This window comes from Eutrema salsugineum, unplaced genomic scaffold (genome assembly GCF_000478725.1).
Source record: "Eutrema salsugineum unplaced genomic scaffold, Eutsalg1_0 scaffold_6, whole genome shotgun sequence".
NCBI lineage: Eukaryota > Viridiplantae > Streptophyta > Magnoliopsida > Brassicales > Brassicaceae > Eutrema > Eutrema salsugineum.
In genome coordinates, this window is record NW_006256547.1 from 1,969,694 (window position 1) to 1,989,461 (window position 19,768).

The 19,768-nt window shown below is 37.1% G+C and overlaps 4 protein-coding genes across 4 annotated transcripts; 2 read left to right on the top strand and 2 right to left on the bottom strand.

The window, feature by feature from the left end:
- Positions 1–1,693: 1,693 nt before the first annotated feature.
- Positions 1,694–3,724, top strand: LOC18012028 (transcription factor bHLH79). Its single transcript, XM_006394311.2, has 6 exons — positions 1,694–2,182; positions 2,586–2,789; positions 2,875–2,940; positions 3,035–3,103; positions 3,177–3,254; positions 3,360–3,724. Exons 1-6 carry the CDS (start codon positions 1,874–1,876, stop codon positions 3,483–3,485), a joined length of 852 nt encoding a protein of 283 aa, XP_006394373.1. The 5' UTR covers positions 1,694–1,873; the 3' UTR covers positions 3,486–3,724.
- Positions 3,725–4,005: 281 nt separating this feature from the next.
- Positions 4,006–13,145, top strand: LOC18012032 (transportin MOS14). The gene is made up of 27 exons (XM_006394312.2): positions 4,006–4,312; positions 4,791–4,868; positions 4,965–5,027; positions 5,290–5,337; positions 5,449–5,595; positions 6,148–6,279; positions 6,704–6,744; positions 7,068–7,159; positions 7,340–7,467; positions 7,825–7,900; positions 8,025–8,145; positions 8,220–8,319; positions 8,603–8,684; positions 9,026–9,108; positions 9,306–9,422; positions 9,659–9,710; positions 9,894–10,049; positions 10,724–10,847; positions 10,924–11,005; positions 11,087–11,166; positions 11,246–11,320; positions 11,409–11,463; positions 11,588–11,707; positions 11,784–11,876; positions 11,958–12,103; positions 12,209–12,386; positions 12,503–13,145. Exons 1-27 carry the CDS (start codon positions 4,190–4,192, stop codon positions 12,782–12,784), a joined length of 2,874 nt encoding a protein of 957 aa, XP_006394374.1. The 5' UTR covers positions 4,006–4,189; the 3' UTR covers positions 12,785–13,145.
- A 998-nt stretch (positions 13,146–14,143) lies between these two features.
- Positions 14,144–16,796, bottom strand: LOC18012033 (TORTIFOLIA1-like protein 3). Its single transcript, XM_006394313.2, has 5 exons — positions 15,774–16,796; positions 15,585–15,690; positions 14,934–15,436; positions 14,514–14,856; positions 14,144–14,396 (listed from the first exon to the last, which is right to left on the bottom strand). Exons 1-5 carry the CDS (start codon positions 16,566–16,568, stop codon positions 14,380–14,382), a joined length of 1,764 nt encoding a protein of 587 aa, XP_006394375.1. The 5' UTR covers positions 16,569–16,796; the 3' UTR covers positions 14,144–14,379.
- Positions 16,797–18,157: 1,361 nt separating this feature from the next.
- LOC18012392 (succinate dehydrogenase subunit 7B, mitochondrial) lies at positions 18,158–19,712 on the bottom strand. Its single transcript, XM_006394314.2, has 4 exons — positions 19,552–19,712; positions 19,396–19,464; positions 18,871–18,973; positions 18,158–18,380 (listed from the first exon to the last, which is right to left on the bottom strand). The coding sequence occupies exons 1-4, from the start codon at positions 19,663–19,665 to the stop codon at positions 18,310–18,312; spliced, it is 357 nt and encodes a 118-aa protein (XP_006394376.1). The 5' UTR covers positions 19,666–19,712; the 3' UTR covers positions 18,158–18,309.
- Between the last annotated feature and the right edge of the window lie 56 nt (positions 19,713–19,768).

A 19,768-nucleotide genomic window follows, 5' to 3' on the forward strand; every position in this document is an offset into this window, starting at 1 on the left:
GCTGACGTTTTCATTTTTCGGCATAAATTCCATTAAAAGAAATTCAAAAGTAACATATCAAATAAACCGATCTGCGCAGAGCTTACAGTTTCATATTATTCACAACCAAAACAGAGAGAGCAATGGTTTGCATAGTTTTTAGTTTTTTTAAAAAAATCCTTTGACGTGATTGGCATTTTCATTTTTTTGGCATAAATTCCACTAAAAAATATTCAAAAGTGCCATATCCAACAAACCAACCCGTACAGAGCTTACAGTTTTCTTGTTCACAACCAAAGCAGAGGAGAGCTTATAATTTTGTATTGTTCACAACTAAAGCAAAGATAGCAATGGCGTCAAACTCTAACTCTAACAGCGACAAATCTTAGAGACAGGGGAGAAATCTGATGCAGGGAATGCAGGAGAAGCGAGGCTATGAGACTCATTGCAACCTCTTTACCGCTTGCGACGGATCTCCTCCACCGCTGAGACAAGGTAGAAATCCGCCGTATCAGCCGACGTTGCAGAGAGTGCATGAGAAGAGGAAATCTATGGATCAGTTGGCGCCTGGCACGAGCGGCCACACTTTGACTCTTACAAAGGACCAGATGATTGTGGTTGATCCTGCCTAGAATTCGAAGTATTTTCTGTTTAAACTTATATATTGAAAATACATTCATAATGCTGACACCAAAAACTGTGAAAGAAGAATTTTAAAGTTTGTTCAGTTCTTTGTGTATAAAAATTGAACAGAGTTTCAATCTTTTCGAAAAGATTTAGAATTTTGCTCATTGAGTTTTCAGGAGATGTAAGTCTCTAATCTGGAACAACTTATGATCATTATTCCATCAGTTTATTTTTTTTTAAGTTTTAGATTAATCAAAATGTAAACTTAGTAAGCTCTTGGTGTTTGTTGTTGAAAACTAAGTTTTAAATTGGCCAACTGTGTTTTCGTATATACTGTATATAGTTTAAGCAAAAATGGAAAAACTCTTTATTTAAATAAAATGAAAGTTTAGGCTTCTCATTAATTAAAAAGGACAGTTTAGGCTTCAAGGTATTAAACAGTTTTCAACTAATTTAAAAAGAAAGTTTAGACCTTCAACTAATTTATTTTCCTGATACAAACCTCCAGATCAAGTGAAGTGTGGTTTCTTAGAATCAACAAAGAAAAAATAAAAGACAAGAAATACAAAATTATTCGATAACAACTACTATTTATAATTTTTTTTTTCAACCAATATATCAATATTACACCAATCATAACATAAAATGGAACGGTTTGATAAAATTATCGAGTGAATTTTGACCCAATTAATATCAAGTTATCAATCATGAACAATAACAAGCTAAGGTAGATTTTTTTTTTCAAGGAAGAAAGATTTTAAAATGAAAAACACAATATAATTGGTATAAGTTCGTTAGTACTCAATGTGTGCTTACAATTCAAACCCTGACTTAGTAGGAAAACTGAACTCGAAAACAGAAGACGAGTTTTGAATTATTACACCATAAAACGAAAAGACAATAGGTCATCATCCGTAAATATACTTTTTTAATTGCAGAAATGTGAAAATTGAATTACCTTAATTTTTCGAATCTCTAAACACATTCATCTCCACCTCCCTATACCAAAAAATAATTTATATATCGTGAGAAAAAAAACTTTTATAGTAGCAATGATGGGACAAAAATAGATAATCAGATAATAAAAGCTCACTCACTTGCTCCTCATCATCTCTCTTCCCTATCTCGCTCTCTCTCCAACTTACACACAACCCTATAAACACCTCGCAAAGCTCAAATCTTTTTCCTTTTTCGTTCCTCACTTCTCGGATCCGGGTCCTAAATCTGGGTCAACCCTTTTTATGATTCTGAAACTGGATCGTTGGAAATGGATCCTCCGCTAGTGAACGATTCCTCCTTCTCCGCAGCCAATCCTTCCTCTTACACTCTCTCCGAGATTTGGCCATTCCCTGTAAACGACGCCGTTCGCTCGGGCCTCCGTCTAGCGGTTAATTCCGGTGGAGCCTTTTCTCGGTCTGAGTTAGTTGAACATTCCGGCAACAAAGACATATCGCCGGCGGAGGAATCTACGGTCACCGACCTAACTGCAGGCTGGGGAGGAAGAAAGACTAGAGATTTGAACTCCGAAGACGATTCTTCAAAGATGGTTTCTTCGAGCAGCAGCGGTAATGAATTGGTGAGATTTTTGTCTTCATTGAAACCAAACCCTGATTTTCGATTCTAGGATAACTTGGAGGGTAATTTGGCTATGATTGGTATTGATCTGTTTCCTGGGTCTTTTCAGTATTCGAATCTGTAACCAAAGCTTGAATCTTAGATCCTCAGCTTGGAGATGATCCAAAAACCAACGAGTCAAAGCCATAGTCTTTAGTTTAGGCTTCAAGGATTACTTTATAGGTTCGATATGATGCCTTATCCATTGACTTTTTTTTTTTGACTGAGTTGGATTTGAGCTTCAAACCTTCAGCTTGATAGATGTTCACTGTCACTGATCATTGATTATATCTATATGAAGTGTTGTTAGATCGAGAATTTAATTTTAGGATCTTAAGACTTCCTATCTATTTGCTTTTTGATAGAAAGAATCGGGCGGTAAGAAAAGAAAAATTTGTGGGTCTGAAAGTGGAAATGGGGATGGTTCGATGAGACCTGAAGGAGAAACAAGTTCGGGTGGTGGAAGCAAAGCAACTGAACAGAAGAACAAACCCGAGCCACCAAAGGATTATATTCACGTGAGAGCAAGAAGAGGACAAGCTACTGACCGGCATAGTCTAGCAGAGCGAGTAATTCTTCTGCTAAATCATATTGTTTACATCAAATCGATTCCTCAAAACTGTTTATTTACAATCACAATTGGTTTTTTCACAGGCTAGAAGAGAAAAAATCAGTGAGAAGATGACGGCTCTTCAAGATATAATCCCGGGATGTAATAAGGTACATGACTAACTAGTCCTTTCTCTTTTGTCTTGTGAATGATGTTCTGTTTTTTAACTTCTAGCTTTTAACATTATATCTCCCCTTGGTTCAGATAATCGGAAAAGCCCTTGTGCTCGATGAGATTATCAATTATATTCAGTCATTGCAGCGGCAAGTTGAGGTAAAAAAAATCTCGAGTTTCTCTCTATTAGATGTTGCGGTTTTACATGCTTAAAATGGAATTTGGTGTGCAGTTTCTGTCAATGAAGCTAGAAGTTGTTAACTCGGGTGCAAGTACTGGTCCGACAATAGGAGGTTTTCCTTCAGGAGATGTAAGTCTCTAATCTGGAAAAACCTATGATCATTCCATCAGTTTTTTAAGTCTTAAGAGTAATCAAAAAGTAAACCTAATAAGCTCTTGGTGTTTGTGTTTATAGCTTGGGATTTTACCGATAGATGTTCATCGAACAATATATGAGCAACAAGAAGCTAACGAGTCCCGGGGATCTCATCCGGAGTGGCTCCATATGCAGGTTGATGGGAACTTTAACCGAACCACATAAAAATCTCTTCTTTGATGGTTGTGTTTTTCTAGGCAGTAAAAATGAATGCAACCTCTTTTTTTTTTTTTACTGTGTGTCTATCATTTTGCTGTTAAGTTTGTTATATCAGAAAAATAGATTTGAAGGTGACCGACCAGACGGAGAGATTAACACTTTATAAAACATTGTTGTATTGTCTGTTATAACTTGTAACAATTGATTCAGTGACGCAGTGATCTTATATGTATGTTGCTCTCAAATCTTCTCCGTGTACAAAACAATCTTTTTATTATGGTGTTGGCATGATGAATCAATGATACAGTACGTTCCCTATTGCAATAACTGAAAAGTGAAGGACCTGTATCTTCAAAATAATTAAATAAATGGGAGATTATTTTCCAATCTACAAAAGGAAGGATTTGACTTAAAGTCAAAGTAATGAGATCTAACGGCTGAGACTCTCTCTTCTTCATCCATATTCAGATCAAAATCCGAAATCGATCTCTTTCTCTCTCACTCAAGTTGAGGGGCGCCAAAAAAAAAAAAAAAACCCTTTTGACAAAGAGGGAAAAAGTTTTTATTTTTTATTTTACTTGTTCTTGGGCGAAATCGATTTGACGAAATCCCGAATTTCAGCTGGGAAATTTCTTCTCTTTTTCAATCTCGGTCTTTCTCTCTGGTTGTTCCTCTCGAGATTTGGTGGGCTTACGAGCAAGGATTTAGCCATGGAGCATCAGAACGCGGTCAAAGAAGCCCTAAACGCACTGTATCATCACCCGGATGATACAGTGCGTGTGCAAGCTGATCGCTGGCTCCAGAACTTCCAGGGAACTCTCGATGCTTGGCAGGCGAGTTTTGTTTTTGATTTTTCAATGTTGATTTTGCTTTCTCGGGTATTATCTCATTCAACCTGGATTTGTTTTGGGTTCGGTTTTTCTTCCTTGTTTTGCTCTAGCTTCAATTATTCGATTCTCAGTTACTTTTAGACTATATTAGCTGCACAAAGTTTCATCCTTTATCAATTTTGTATTCTCGATTAGCTCGTTTTGTCGCCCTATGCATAGCAGGAAACTCGAATTTCAGTATTAGTGATGGCTTTGAATATAATGAATACAATTTACTTCTTTTTTTTTGTTTGCATTCTTCTTTAGCTGGCGTGGAGAAGTATGTGTTGGGCGTATGAACAGATATATCTTGTTTGATTTGCTAGCTTTTATCAGTTTTCTAATAGCCTTTTAGACCCATGATTGTTGATTCTGAGAAGAGGAAGTTTTGGTGGAACAGTACTACAATGTTTCTTACTCTGTACTGTTGTATAATTTCTAGGTTGCGGATAATTTACTTCATGATTCTTCCAGCAATTTGGAAACTTTGATATTTTGTTCTCAGACCCTTAGAAGCAAGGTAACACACTTTTAATTCTCCATCATAAGTGGTCAATATTGATTATGCAATCTTGGAGATTACACTCTGTTGACATCTGGTCTCTCTTACTCAAAGGTTCAACGAGATTTTGAAGAACTACCACCTGGGGCTTTTCAGAAGCTACGGCAATCATTAACGGTAAGTCTTTGTTTCATTAAGTAAATTTCAATGAGTTACAGGACTTCTGAATACATTTGTATGTTGTTCTTTTGAACAATAATGTAATAGGACAATCAGCTGAATTAGTATTTTTTTCGAATATGTAATCTGGCATCTAGGTTTTACCACGAATTTCGTTATTCCGGCCAATAATTGAGGGCAATATGTATTCTTGATATTGGACAAATACTTTCTCACTGTTGCCGGAAAAATTTGACTGTCACTATTTTCTCAAGTGCAGACATTGTTAAAAAAGTTTCACAAAGGCCCCCCGAAAGTTAGGACCCAGGTAAGCTTCAGAAATCTTTCTCCATTATGTACATTTGAGAAATTTTTGCTGTGTGTAAGAACTCATGTGCTTTGAGCCGGATTATTTAAATTCAAGTATTTTATATTGTAGATTAGTATTGCTGTTGCTGCCTTGGCGGTGCACGTTCCTGCGGCAGATTGGGGAGATGGTGGTATAGTTAGCTGGCTTAGGGATGAAATGAATATGCATCCTGAATATGTGCCTGGTTTCTTGGAACTCTTGACAGTTTTACCCGAGGTAGAGCACTTTTCACTCTGTTTAACTGTGCATCTCTCAAAGTAATGAAAGTTAATTCGTGTAGCCGGCTATATATGTAATGAAAGGCCTTGTTTTGGGTTGAAATGGATCTGCTTACATCTTAGCTATGTTAGTGTTGTTGACCTCAAATTGAGCAGAACTAAGCTTAAGGTTGATGATGTTTTTCGTGAATATTCTGTATCTTTTTACTGTTTGCGTGTCTATGTCTAAGTATGCATTGTATGTTACTCTATAAGTGTTATTTCAACCCCTCAAGTAGTAGTTGGACAAGAGGTTGTCATTTCTAGGAAAGCTATTTAACATGGTCTATTTGCAGAAATGTTGACAATTCATTTTGTAACTAAAGGAGGATTTTCATAGCCTTTTCCTAAATTCCTTCCACGTCTTTTCTACCTTTCCCTTTGATTAATTTGATCCTCTGTAAGGAATAGTATATTGTGCCGTGACTGCTATAGTTTAAATGTCTAATTAGATTTAATCTAGATGGTTATATGATGCCTTGCTTTTTATTGTCCGTCTTGTTATGACCAGGAAACGTTTAACTACAAAATAGCTGCTCGTCCGGATCGACGACGTCAATTTGAGAAAGAGCTTACTTCTCAAATGGAAGCTGCACTTAGTATATTAACAGCATGTTTGAATATAATCGAACTTAAGGAACAGGTCAGAGCTTATCTTTTATATAAAGTTGTGTCGTAGTTCAATACATATAATTTGTTATTTGCTTTCAATGATCCTTCTGAAGATCATTTTAAATTTTAGAAAAATCGTCTTTTATGTTCTGATGCACTTTGTGTTTTCTTACTTTACACTGAATTTTGGTTTCTTTACTACTTTATCAGTCAGAGTCTTGGTTTTCCTTGTAAAAACGTGGCAAGTTTCATGTAAAAGCTTGATTGCAACTTAGATTTTCACTTTCTTAAAGCCAAATTTTAATATGTCTTCTGGCATTATTATTAGCTTCCGTAATATTTCCTGTATTTCCGAATTCAGAATAGGGTTACTTTTGTTTTGTATGTGTTGGAGCAGCTAGTGTTTCTGGCGTTGCAAGGGGTCATTTATTTCTTTTGTAATTTTGGTATTTCAGGTTCTTGAGGCATTTGCTTCTTGGCTCCGTCTTAGGCATGGGTATGCTCTTTCTTTTTGCTTTTCTATCTCCAGTTTTATTTAGAATGACAGCTCTTCTAGATTACATATTCATTGTGAGTTCATCAGGTTAAAAATCAAACATTCATTATGATATAAGACTGATGGGCCGATGGCATCTTATATAACATGTTCTACTATTTGGGTCGCATCGTTTTGTCCTAAATAGAATCTTTGTGACACGGAGCTAATTTATTTGATTTTTGCTACTAGCTAGTGTTCACTGTTTTCACCGATATTCAACTTAACAACGATGACTACTGACTGAACTGTATTCTGGTATACTTGTGGGATGGTCTTTTCAGGATTCCTGGAGCAGTACTTGCCTGCCATTCATTGGTGCATGCAGCTCTCTCAAGTTTGAACTGCGATCCACTCTCTGAGGCATCTGTGAATGGTACTTAACTGCTTTGAGATGTTTTTTCACCTTCATTATAAGGAGCAAGACTTTTTAAAAATTCGTTACAAAATAAAAAAAATGCCTTCAATTAGCTTTCATATTACAGGTCAGAGCTTCCTTCTTGTACCCAGGATTATTTATTACACTAATATATAAATTTCATTTTCAACTTCGCAGTTATCTCTGAACTGATACATCACACGGCATCGCCAAGCTCTGGTGGTATATCTGCGCAGACACCCTTAATTCAAGTTATTGTGCCTCAGATTTTAAGTCTTAAGGCCCATCTAAGGGATTCTTCAAAGGTACTGCTATGATCCTATTTACCTTTTGTATTACCGTAGGCAAGTCGATGGCTGAACCTGCTTGATATTAAGATTTGTTAGTTTACATATATCATGTTCCACTGGTTGCGGCTTGAACGTCTATGAATTTGTTGTTTATGGACCCCATTAAAGGCAAAAGTTATCCAATGCATAGGAAGCTGATTGCCTACACTTGTGTTTTAGCGCTATAAGGGTGATTTTCTGTTTATATGACGGGATATTTGTGGTTAGAGAAGTCGGCAAAGGCTGCTAAAGATACCCCTCATAATCCGTTTGTTATTTTTCACATGTGCTTGTATTATTTTATTTTGGCTCTTAGAAGTATTTCACTTTCAGGATGAAGAAGATGTCAAAGCTATTGGTCGATTATTCGCTGATGTAGGCGATTCATATGTTGAACTGATTGCTACTGGTATACGGCCTCATTTCTACTACTCCCTTGTTGTTTTTAAGTTTTCCGTTTCATGCCTCTTGATTGTCCTTGGTGCTCCAAATCCTTTAGTAGGTAATCTAATATGTAATCTTTCTGACCTCAGGTTCGGATGAATCAATGGTTATTGTGCATGCCCTGCTGGAAGTTGCTTCACACCCGGAATTTGATATAGCCTCGATGACCTTCAACTTTTGGCACAGTCTTCAACTTACATTGACAAAGAGGTAATATCAGGTTCGTCTATGTTTCCTAGGAGCTAGTAGTGTCATAATCTGAGAGTGTGTTTTTAATCTATCAGGGATTCTTATATTTCCTTGGGTAGTGAAGCATCCATCGACGCTGAAAGAAACCGAAGACAGCATATCTTCCGGCCAGCCTATGAGAGCCTTGTATCTTTGGTGAGTGTGTAATCAGATACTTACATTTTTGTTAGCCATTCTTAAGTTTTACTCTTTCAAGAATATTTGAAGCCTTTATTGGTTTGCTCTAACCTAGAGAAACGAACTGATCTCTGATGCATGAGTGACTTATGAATGTTTCTCTTTTAAATGCTGGTTACTAAAAATGCATTTGATTGATCATCTTTTTGGTGAAAAACAGAAAACTAGATGGGTTATTGTATGCTCTGCAGTTTATGTCACTTCTGGTGCGTTTAAACATATTAAATGATTTCCTTCACAGGTTGGCTTCAAAGTTCAGTATCCTGAAGATTATCAAAACCTCTCGTATGAGGACCTTAAGGAATTCAAGCAGACTAGATATGGTAATTTTAGCCACATATAGCTTGTTCTCAACATTACATAGAACAAAATCTCTAGATATAAGGGGTGCTCTAAGGAAGAATTGTATCCCTCAGGGTTATGGTCAGCCCTACCCTGGATTTATTTCATTGCTTATCGTGTTTTTCTCCTTTGCTTCCATTCCTTCCGCTTGTTTCTTGAAGCAGATAGCGTATTGTTTTTCCGAGGTTATGTTGTTGTTTTAGTCACTCCGTTTTCGCTGGGTGTTGTACCTCTCAATGTCTGTGTTACATCTGTTGATGGGTGCTATGCTCATTGATCTCTGACGGGCTGTTTTATACTGATGGAATGTTTTGTATGCCAGCTGTTGCAGATGTATTAATTGACGCTGCATTAATCCTGGGAGGTGATACAACTCTTAAGATTCTCTATATGAAGCTTCTTGAGGTTTGTGCTGTAGATTAAGATGCATGCTATTTGTTCTATCATCGAATAAAGAATGTGCGTTGGGAGATATTGAATCGATATTATATAGAGATAAAAAAAATACGTTAACATGATTCAGATTATCACCACAACACTTTTACATTATGTACACTATTTGAAGATTCAGTATCTTTGACGATTGTGAAATTTTTACTCAGGCCAATGCTCAGACAGGAAAGGATTTTCAAGAATGGCGTCCAGCAGAAGCTATTTTGTTCTGTATTTGGGCAATATCAAATTATGTTTCAGTTGTTGAAGCTGAAGTGATGCCCCAGGTCTGTATTATGGATAGTTCCCCCATGTGCATGTTTATTTATCATGCTGCCATTTTTTGTTTTTTGTCTCAGTCTGTGGAATATGGGCTTCCCATTTAGTTCTAAGGCTACAATAGGGTTGTATGTCTTTTGCCCCATAAAATCTGTGTTTAAAGTTACGAAACAATGTTTACTTTGATTCTGCTCTGACTCTGTTAGTGTGCATGATTTCATTCTTTCATACATTCAACTTTCAGGTGATGGCCTTGCTTCAAAATCTTCCCCAGCAAGCGCAACTTCTTCAGACAGGTGATTAGGCTTTTTTTTCTTCTCAGATAGTATATGTTGAATGTGAAAAGTTGCTTGGTGGAAACCATTATCTTATGCTCTGAAGAAACCTTCCAAGTTTGCTTAATTTTTTCCTAATTGAATAGTAAGAGTCTGAAGCATTTTCTTCAATGACGAGACTTCTATTTCCCTATTCGATTTCAGCATGTTTACTTGTTGGGGCTTATTCAAAATGGCTTAATGCTGCGCCAGCTAGTGTTTCAATATTGCCGTCGATCATTAGAATTCTTATGACTGGGATGGGGACATCTGAAGATTGTGCAGCAGCTGCAGCTTTGGCTTTTCGACATATATGTGACGGTATTGTATTCGCTCTTGAAAACTTCACAACTCTTCCTTTCTTTACCAAGCATAACATTGACCTTATGACGAGTATATATACTACAATAACTGGCTATCTAATTTCTTTGTTGTTTCCTGACCATGACAAAGATATTTAGGTTTGAACCGAATGAAACCAGCTCTCTTTTTATAAATATCGTTCTTCCACGGCTGCTTTTTATGTTTTCTCTTCTTAATTTCTCCTCGCAGAATAACGCTAAGTAGTTACATATTGGACTTGCAAACTAAATTCTGGTTGTTAGTTTTCTCTTAGGAAGTATGAAGTTCTGACCTCTGTAAAATTCAATTGCATACTGACCTGCTTCAAAGATGGCAGCTAGTCGAAAGGTCTGACTGGAACCTACGCTAACGGATCTGACTTCGACTCTACTGAATTGCTAGCATATAGGGTACATTGCAATACCGGCAAGTATTTGGAATTTTGTTGTACACTTTCCTTGGACTGAATTCTGTTTTCTAGTCTATTTTACGTCAATTGCCATCAACAAATTACTTTTTATGATATATTGTGTGAAACCATAGTGATAGTACAGGAAGGTACTGGAAGGTACAGGAAGGTGTTTGTGTTGAAACTGATATGCATATTACCTTTTTTTCTTTTGTAAATATTTATAAAAAATTTTGAACTGCAGATTGCCGAAAAAATCTCTGCGGGTATTTTGAAGACTTGTTTAAAATCTATTGTATGGCAATTAATGGCGGCGGTTCTTATAAAGTATCTGCTGAGGATTCACTAAATCTCGTTGAGGCTTTAGGGTATGGAGTAAAACGAATGATGGACTATACCTCCTCATTTGTGTGTTATTAATATCTCTAAGAATTTGTTATGCAGTATGGTTGTTACAGAACTTCCTCTAGATCAGGCCAAGAGTGCTCTTGAGAAATTATGCTTTTCAGCCGCCTCTCCTCTACAGGTTCGCCATGTCACCTTTTTGCATGGTTGTTTGATATATTGTCAGACGTATAATGATGAGAAATGTTAATATGTGAACCAGGAAGCGGCTAAAGAAGATTTGGACAAGAAGCATGCCCGTGAATTAACGGTTCATATTGACCGGTTTGCCTTCCTCTTCAGGTTTGTATAATATCTCAATTATACGATATATCTCCATGCATTTTGTTTAGTCTCTTACTAACAGATGCTACCACCTTAGGTATGTGAACCACCCCGAAGCTGTGGCTGCTGAGATTAATAAGCATTGGGCTATTTTCAGAGTTATATTTGATGCGTAAGTGTTTCTAAACACATGATGACTAACTTATGTTCTCAAAATTGATTTTTATGTAGCCTCTTACTTTAAAATGGTATTACTGCAGTCGTCCTTGGGACATGAGGACAATGGAATCTCTATGCAGAGCGTGCAAATATGCTGTGAGCTTCACACCATCGTCTTTGAAATTTTTTGTTTTACCTGTCTCGTTTTTGTTCCTCTTTTTGCTAGACATTCCATGTCTGTGAACATAAGAGAAGGCATTGGTTGGAATTATGTTTCTAGGTACGTACGTCTGGAAGATACATAATTAATACAATTGGAGAGATGCTGGCGAAAATTCAATTCCACTATCAGCAGCATCATCAGCCATGCTTTCTTTATCTCTCCAGCGAAGTTATAAAGGTAATGTATCTTCCTTTCAATCAGTGGAATGCGTAGAGAAAAGCTTTAGAGAATCTAATCTTTGTGGGATTTGCAGATTTTTGGTTCAGACCCATCTTGTGCGGACTACTTGAAGAACCTGATTGAAACACTCTTTGCACATACAACATGTCTTATGACAAGTATCAAGGTTGATGATTTCACTTAGTAGTATATATTCTCATCCAGTTCTCATATTCTCGGTGGTGTCTGATTCATTTTATTCTTACAGGAAGTCACTGCTAGACCAGACATTGCAGATGATTGCTTTCTGTTGGCTTCAAGATGTCTTCGTTATTGCCCACATCTATTTATTCCTTCTCCTATATTTTCACCACTTGTAGATTGCGCAATGATTGGTATCACAGTGCAGCACAGGTTCGACTACCTTTCTCTCTCTCTCTCTATTTTGTTCAACATAAGTAATTTTATTTGAGGGTTTTGACATTAATGTTAACTAAATATTTTGAACACCTTTTCCAGAGAGGCCTGCCACTCGATATTGACCTTTTTATCCGACATTTTTGACCTCGAGAAATCTGTGAATGAAGAACAGTTCGTACGAATCAGGGACAGTGTCATTATTCCCCGGGGAGCTACGATCACCAGAATCTTGATTTCATCATTAGCAGGAGCACTTCCCAGTTCGCGGCTAGATACGGTAAATATAAGGAATCGTGATTATAGGAATCTATCTGTTGTTGCATATAGAGTGATGTTTATGGCCTTGAAAAAAAAAACGACTCTTTTTGTTTTGTGTTTGTGGGTTTTGGTTAGGTAACATACGCGCTGCTAGCTCTGACCAGAACATACGGGTTACAAGCAGTGGGTTGGGCTAAGGAAAGTGTTAGCCTGATACCTCAAACAGCTGTGACAGAGACCGAGTCTACCAAGTTCTTACAAGCGTTATCCGATGTTGCTTATGGAGCTGATGTGAATTCTCTGATAGGGCACGTTGAGGAACTTTCAGATGTTTGTCGCCGTAACCGTACTGTTCAAGAACTTGTTCAGGCAGCATTGAAGCCTCTTGAGTTGAATCTGGTTGCTCCTGTATCATAGAGACGATGAAAACAAAGAAAAAAAAAGAAAGAAAGAAAGAAAGAGAAAGAAGAGTGAGAAGAGCCATAAAAGAAGGTCAATTTTTGCATAGACCCCTTTTGATGGTTTTTTCAAAAGGTGAGAGATTTGATGTTGTTTTTTTGCTGTTTAGCTGTTCATAAAGATCTTTGTTTTATTTTATTTCTTTCTGGTATGAACCGTTGTTCCACTGTTTGGCCGGTTTATCTCCAGTGCGAAAACTAAACTTCTTTCTATATTTAATCAAACCGGGTGAAAAAAACAAAAGGGATCCTTTTCCCTTCAAGGATTGGCATGATTTTGAGTGGATCATATATAAAAGCATCGATTTTTTCTTGTTTGACTTGCGCAGTATCCTCAAAGTTTAATATTTTTTATAGGATAAAATAAAATCATAAATGTTCCAAATCTGTTACAAAAATGATACCAACGTATAAAAGGCGAAGCAGATTGGCAACAACTCAACTTGAATGTTTCAGTCCATTAGAAATGCAAATCTAGGTCGATGTGATGTTATATTTTTTTTGCTTTCTCTAGATACTTGATTCCTTTTTCCATACTTTATGCAATACAGTGATTACACATTTCCGTGTTTACACTTTCACTCAATTACTGTACTCTTGTTTAAATATCTTTATTAACATCTTGGTGACCATTAGCTTCACTCTTTGTCTTTACTCTAAAGTCACATGATAGCACCATCGATTGAGCATTATGTTTAGCTCTGTATGCTAAGTTCATTCTTAAATACTTCTTTCTAATTCAGATCTTATGTGTTTCTATTCAGCTAGAGAATGAGCAATCTTAAACACAAAGCTAAAGATATCGAATTTGCGTCCATGAGTTTTATGTATGTTGTTTTTATTCACACTTAATATACAGTATTTTGGTTTCTATGATCAATTAGCCAATGCTTAAATGACGAAAGCATTTTTTTTCAAAAAACTTCAGGAAATCTCTCCAGGGATTCCAGCGTTTCAAAATGTCGAAGAAATGAACTGATCACTTATTTAATTGCCCATACTCAAATATGGACGATAGAATAAGCTAAGAATCAGTAATCTGTAAAGTTTCTTCTTACTTTCGACACCTACTACAATAAACTATTTGATTTCCCCCATGAAGTCACGTTATGCACAATAACTAGTATAAATAAAGTAGAGAGAAAAACAGTTGCCAACTATTTCAATTATTCCATCCATGAATTCAAAGAAGTTAGGCAGCTAAATATTTAAGAATTATTTATGTTTAGGAGTCTTTTTTTATTATAAATTTGACCTCCTAAAAAATGAAAAATACTTCCATGGTTACAGATTTTACCAATGTATCGTTTGTGATATATTGCATGAAAATTGAAATTCATTTACCACATAACAGAAACTTTGACAAGAAAGCAAACGTATCTTTGATCTCAATCTAATCTTCTAACGGATTTTAGTGAGCATATTTTCAAGGAAAGTGAAATACTAAAATGGTTGAGAACTTAATAACTTAGTAATCAGTAAGAATCACCCCAAGCACACTATGGTTTTAAGTCTCAGAATCTTTGAAGGTTTTTCTTTTTTCCTCTTCCTCCCTCAATTATGAGGCATACCTGCAAGAAAATCAAAGTACATCTTAATTATGTTATTGACAAAACACAAGAACTGCTTCATAGCTCCTACAGCACACAACATTGATCAGTCGAATCGACATAACACGAATTATTTACCTGCAGGTTGGTTATCTGAACTTATTTCAGCTAATGGATTGACAATAAATCCCGCAGCGCCATTAAACCGCTGCCTAGAGTCTTGTATCCCAATGGTTGGTGGATTTCTGTTCCTGTAAGTGGACAGCATCGTTGCTGAATACTTGGAATGAGGTTTCTTCCAGAATTTGGATCTAATGAAACTTCCAGGAGGAATGAGACAACAGTTGTCTCTGCTTGAGGCGTTACCCATCCTCCCATTTGAAACAGCCAAGTCATAAGATATCTCATCTAGCGCAAGTTCTAAGCCGTGAACTCGCGTTTCCAAACCACGCATTCCATGTTGTGAGCTTCCAACAAATCTCTGATGAAAAAAAAAAACACAGAATGAGTTTCAGGAAACGAGAAGTGAAAGCAACCCGAACGTATGCAAGATAGAACCTGAAGGAGGTCCATTAGATTTGATTGCTGTTGTTCAATCTGAACAAGCTGATTACGTATCAGAGATATATCTTCAAGCCCTTTGCAGTTTCTACTATTCTGGTTTTCAGACAAGACATGATGTCCTGTAGCCATAGTAGCACCGGATGCTTGGATGCTTGGACTGGCAACACCACTTAGCTTGTGATTAGAATGACTTGCTTCTTTTGTGTTTTCGTTATGTGGATGATGTTCCTCTTCAATAACCTCACCAGTAAGAAGACTAGCTCCTCCAGCTTTCCAGTCCAATCTTCTCCTTACGTTTGATTTGGTATGCGATGGTGCTAAACTTGTTTTCTTCTGATCACTGCTTTTTATGTTACTCCGTTTCCTAGCCGTGGTGGCGATTGAGCTTCCCGGTGGAGTCGATCTGTTGATCAGATGAGTTCTTGATTTAGCAAGTGTTGATGCAACTCTAGAACCTGCAGGGTATCGTCCATCACTTGCATCATCTGCTCCCATACCTAAAAATCAAGCAAGCATCCATGATCTCAGCAACGATCCGTACAAGGCTAAAAAAGAAGTCAAAGTGATCTTGACGAAGATAGTATGTAGTAAACAAGATAAAAAGTTTCCTAATTTGGCTAAAGATCTAATGGTGAAGGAAGATACCTTTAGAAGAAGCATTAGATCTTGGTGGAGAAACCTCCTCTGACAAATCTGGGACTTGTCTCCATGCCTCAATCATCTGATTCATCACCTCTCTCACAGCTTTCACCTAAACGATCAATCAAAAATTGTAATCTTTGAACAAACCCAAACACTGAGATCAAACATTCCAAGAATCACAAAAAACCAAACCTTGTCGTATCTCCTGCTCTCGAAGATCTTCAAGGATTTAGCTTTGAACTCGCCCAAGTCATTTCTCTCCATCGTAGCTAACTTCCCCAAAGCTTCGCCGGCTGCTTTCCTCGCCGACCAATCTTCACTACCCAAGAAGCTAACTAAGCAATCCACAAGCCCTTTCAATCCGCCGGAGCTCACTGAAACACCACCCGCACCGATCACACTTCCGATCACAACGACTCCCGCCGATTTCGCCTTAAACGCGTTGCATTTCACCAGCTTCTCCAGTCTAGGAAGAAGCGCCTGCCCTAATCGAGCCGGATCCGGATCCTCCGCCGCATCAATCGCCGCCGCGAGACAAAGCGCCGCTCCGATCTGAGCATTAACCTCCTGCTCTGTGAAAAGCGTGTCCGCCAACGGCTTCATGAATGCCGATGAAAACGGAGGCTTCGTCGTCCGGGAAGCGATCGCCGACACAGCCGCGACGCAGGTGGAGCGGATAGAAGAGTCCGGATCACGGAGGCGTCTCGTGATGCGAGCGAGGATCTTTGAGAGAAATGGAGAGAGAGAGTTGGGAGGAAGAGAAACGGATAAAACGGCGAGTAAGTGTATACAATGCTTACGAACCGCCGGTTTATCGCCGGTGTCGGCGGAGAGTATAACGGAAATAAACGACTGGAGGTTCCCGGAGGAAGGATCAATCTGTCTAGCCATCAAATCGAGCTCTCGAGCCGCCATTGTGAAAGTATCTCGATCTCCGAGCTTGGTTAGCAACACCGACATCTTTTGCTTCGACGAGCTTTTAGCCATTTTCCTATCGTTTTTGAGGATTCTCCGACGACGGTTGAGGATCAGTGATGCGGCGGAGACGGTGGCGGATCTGGCGGAATAAGAGGTGGCAGTGGCATTTAGCGTAAATTGAGAGAATTAAGTGGTCGGTCGGTGTAGTAGAAAGCTTTGACTCGGTGGTTTTACCGTTTGTATGTGTGTCTCTGTGTGATCTTTATACCGTTTTTTGGGAGGTGTGAGAGAGAATAGAGATGATGATGACCTGAAACGATGCCGTTTTGTCAGGTGTCTTCTATATAATCACGCCAGGGAACACCATGATGTGGTATAACAATGATCCACCTTGTTTTCCTAAATACTTCTTTTTTTAAAAGATATTCCCAAAGTAAAAACCTTTTTTGTTCTAAATACTAATTTTTCTACGACAGAAAAAAAAAACTATTCTTCTAAGTGATAGTCAAATGATGTATTTAAAGCGAATAGTTATTGTAAATTGTGATAGGTTTTAAGAGATAGTCAAATGACGTATTTAATGGAATTGTTATTTGCCCGATCCAATTATGATACTTGATGCATGTAATATACTCCATTCGTTTTACAAAGAGTGTCGTTGTGACATTTTTTTAAAAAAATGTCGTTTTAGAATTCTAATGTAAATTTTGACATAAAATACCAGTTTTAACCTCAAAAATAAATTCAGAAAATTGTTATAAATATAATTTCAAGAGTCATTTTCTGCAAATTATTAAGGATATAAGAGACATTTTATCTTATTTCTTAATTTGTGTGAAGAATGTCAGAACGACACTCTTTGTGAAACGGAAGAAGTATGTCTAAACCATAATATAGAGGTGAGATTTTCTTTTACGACATTGCATATCTATCAATATCATATAAATTGATAAAATTTCGACAGCATATCCAACTATGACTACAAATGTAGATAGTATAGAACATAGGAATTGTAGCTTTCAAACATCAATATGTGCAAATCAAGCAAAAGTAACTTAATTTGATGGCTTCTTTTGTTATACGTACCCCCAAGGTGGTTCAACTAATATTTTAACATTTTATATACATATTTGGTGAACCAATGTTATCAAATCAGACAATGAAAGCTCTCTGTTCTTGTTTTTATTGATGTTCCTGTTAATCTAATTTGCGTGATTTGTGAATAACTTGTGGTGGATATGTTCTTGTTGAGTCATATTAAGTCGAAGATTAAGGGTGTCAAATCTAGATTTCGGTTTGAGATCCGATCAACACCGATATGGACCAGAAGACTTCGTTTTGAACTGAGCCCAGTGAAAAACCCAATATATAGTAGTTAGGCTGCATCTAACCAGCCTACACATATATTAGATCCTTTTGAGATAAAATTTATGTAGATGTAGGTTATAAAGTATGATCATTCATATTGTAAAGAGGTTAAAATCGTTGATTGTTCAAAATAGAGAGCATAGAAGTCTAACCATCCTACCCACCTGTTTTTTTACGACTGGAAAAAAAAACAAATGAAAGCCAAGCAAGATGAAAATATGGTAGGTAAACAGAAACTCCACAAAACGGCAAAAAAAAAAAAAAAAACAGAAAAAGCCTGTGATTTGTTTCCCTCGACAATGTCTTTTTCTTTTTGTCTGCTTTATTAGATGCCTTGAGCATTGAGTAAACAAACATTATTGAGAGAATGTTAAAAAAAGAAAAAGAGAGAGAGAGAGAGAGAATGTATAAAAAGAAGAAAAAAACCGTACAAAGACAAGACTCATGAGCTTTTCCCTGCAGCCTTTGCTTCGTTTTTCATCACTGCTTTGACATAGATTTCATAGCAACATCCTGGAAAAACAAAGCAAAGACACGAGATAAGCACAATCTGGAATTCGAGTTAACAGACATGTATCATGTATGTCAATGTCATACTCAATGGAACTTCATATTGCTAAGTACACCGAAAAAGTTGGACAAATGACATCTCAAGAGCAACTGCCAACTAGTACCGACCAAGTTTCTTTTCATAGCGATTGAAGAGAAACGTTTCAGACAAATGAAGTGACATCTCAAGAGCTTCTTTTACAGAGTTCTCAATGATGTTATGAGGAAGATTTTAAAGTTGCTAAACATTTTACATTCACATCTACAGAATATCTCCATGAAACATATGATATTCAACCTAGGTGGATAATCAAGTGTACACAGTAAATCCCTTTCTCAAATTCATCTAAACTGTAACGGATTATGTTTCTATCTTCACAAAACTGACTACATAAACAAAACAAAATTCTGATTAGCTTCAACCAAAATAAAAAGCTATGAGCTGTCTATTAACCTGCAATAACAACGACTGTGAGCACATCTCCAATCTTTCTCAATCTGTGCACACCTTTCTTATGAGACTTGAATCTCTTCAAAGTAGCATCTTCAGCCAAGAGCTACACGAGATTTCAGTTAAGGAAGACAAACTCATCAATTATACAAGAGATTGTCATGAAACAGTATAAGCACAACAACAACAACAACAACAACAACTCAAATCGAGAATACTCTTCTCACAAAAACGAATTCGGACTAACAAAACATCACCAGTTCACCAAAATGAATACTATTTCTATGCATTTCATAAGATTCTCAAATCTCTCTCGAGCAATTACAATCTGCAATTCTCAGTTTTGATACGAAAATCCCACAAAAACAACTGTGTCACAATGAACCAGTACTCAATCAAGACGTAAATCTAAGCCAAGTTAAGATTCCAAATGCTCATAAAGAGCATTCAATCATACACTAGTTCGTCCAAAAAGGAACAGTAAAATGTAAGAGAAACCCCTAAAATAACGACAAGAGAGATACTTACAGCTTTCTCACGAGTTCCTGGCTCGATGTGGAATCCGCGACGGGATAGAGATAAGGCATCACCCGTCTTCTGTAAATATTTCAAAAGGAAATTGTCACACAGATCAAACGAAGATTCAACAATAATCCATCAACAAGATGATTATTCGATCCAAACCTGTGAAGAAGAACGGAAATGAGATGAAATTGAAGCGTTATTGAGCAAAAACGCCATGCCCAGAGGAGTATCGAAGATCGATATACAGATGGAAAAAAATCCTCTCCAGTTCATTCATAGTCGAAGAATTTCGAGTTTCTAACATACTCTGTATAATTTGGAATTATTTCATTTTGACCCCAAAACTATTTTATGTTTATTCATCACCCTCTCTCAC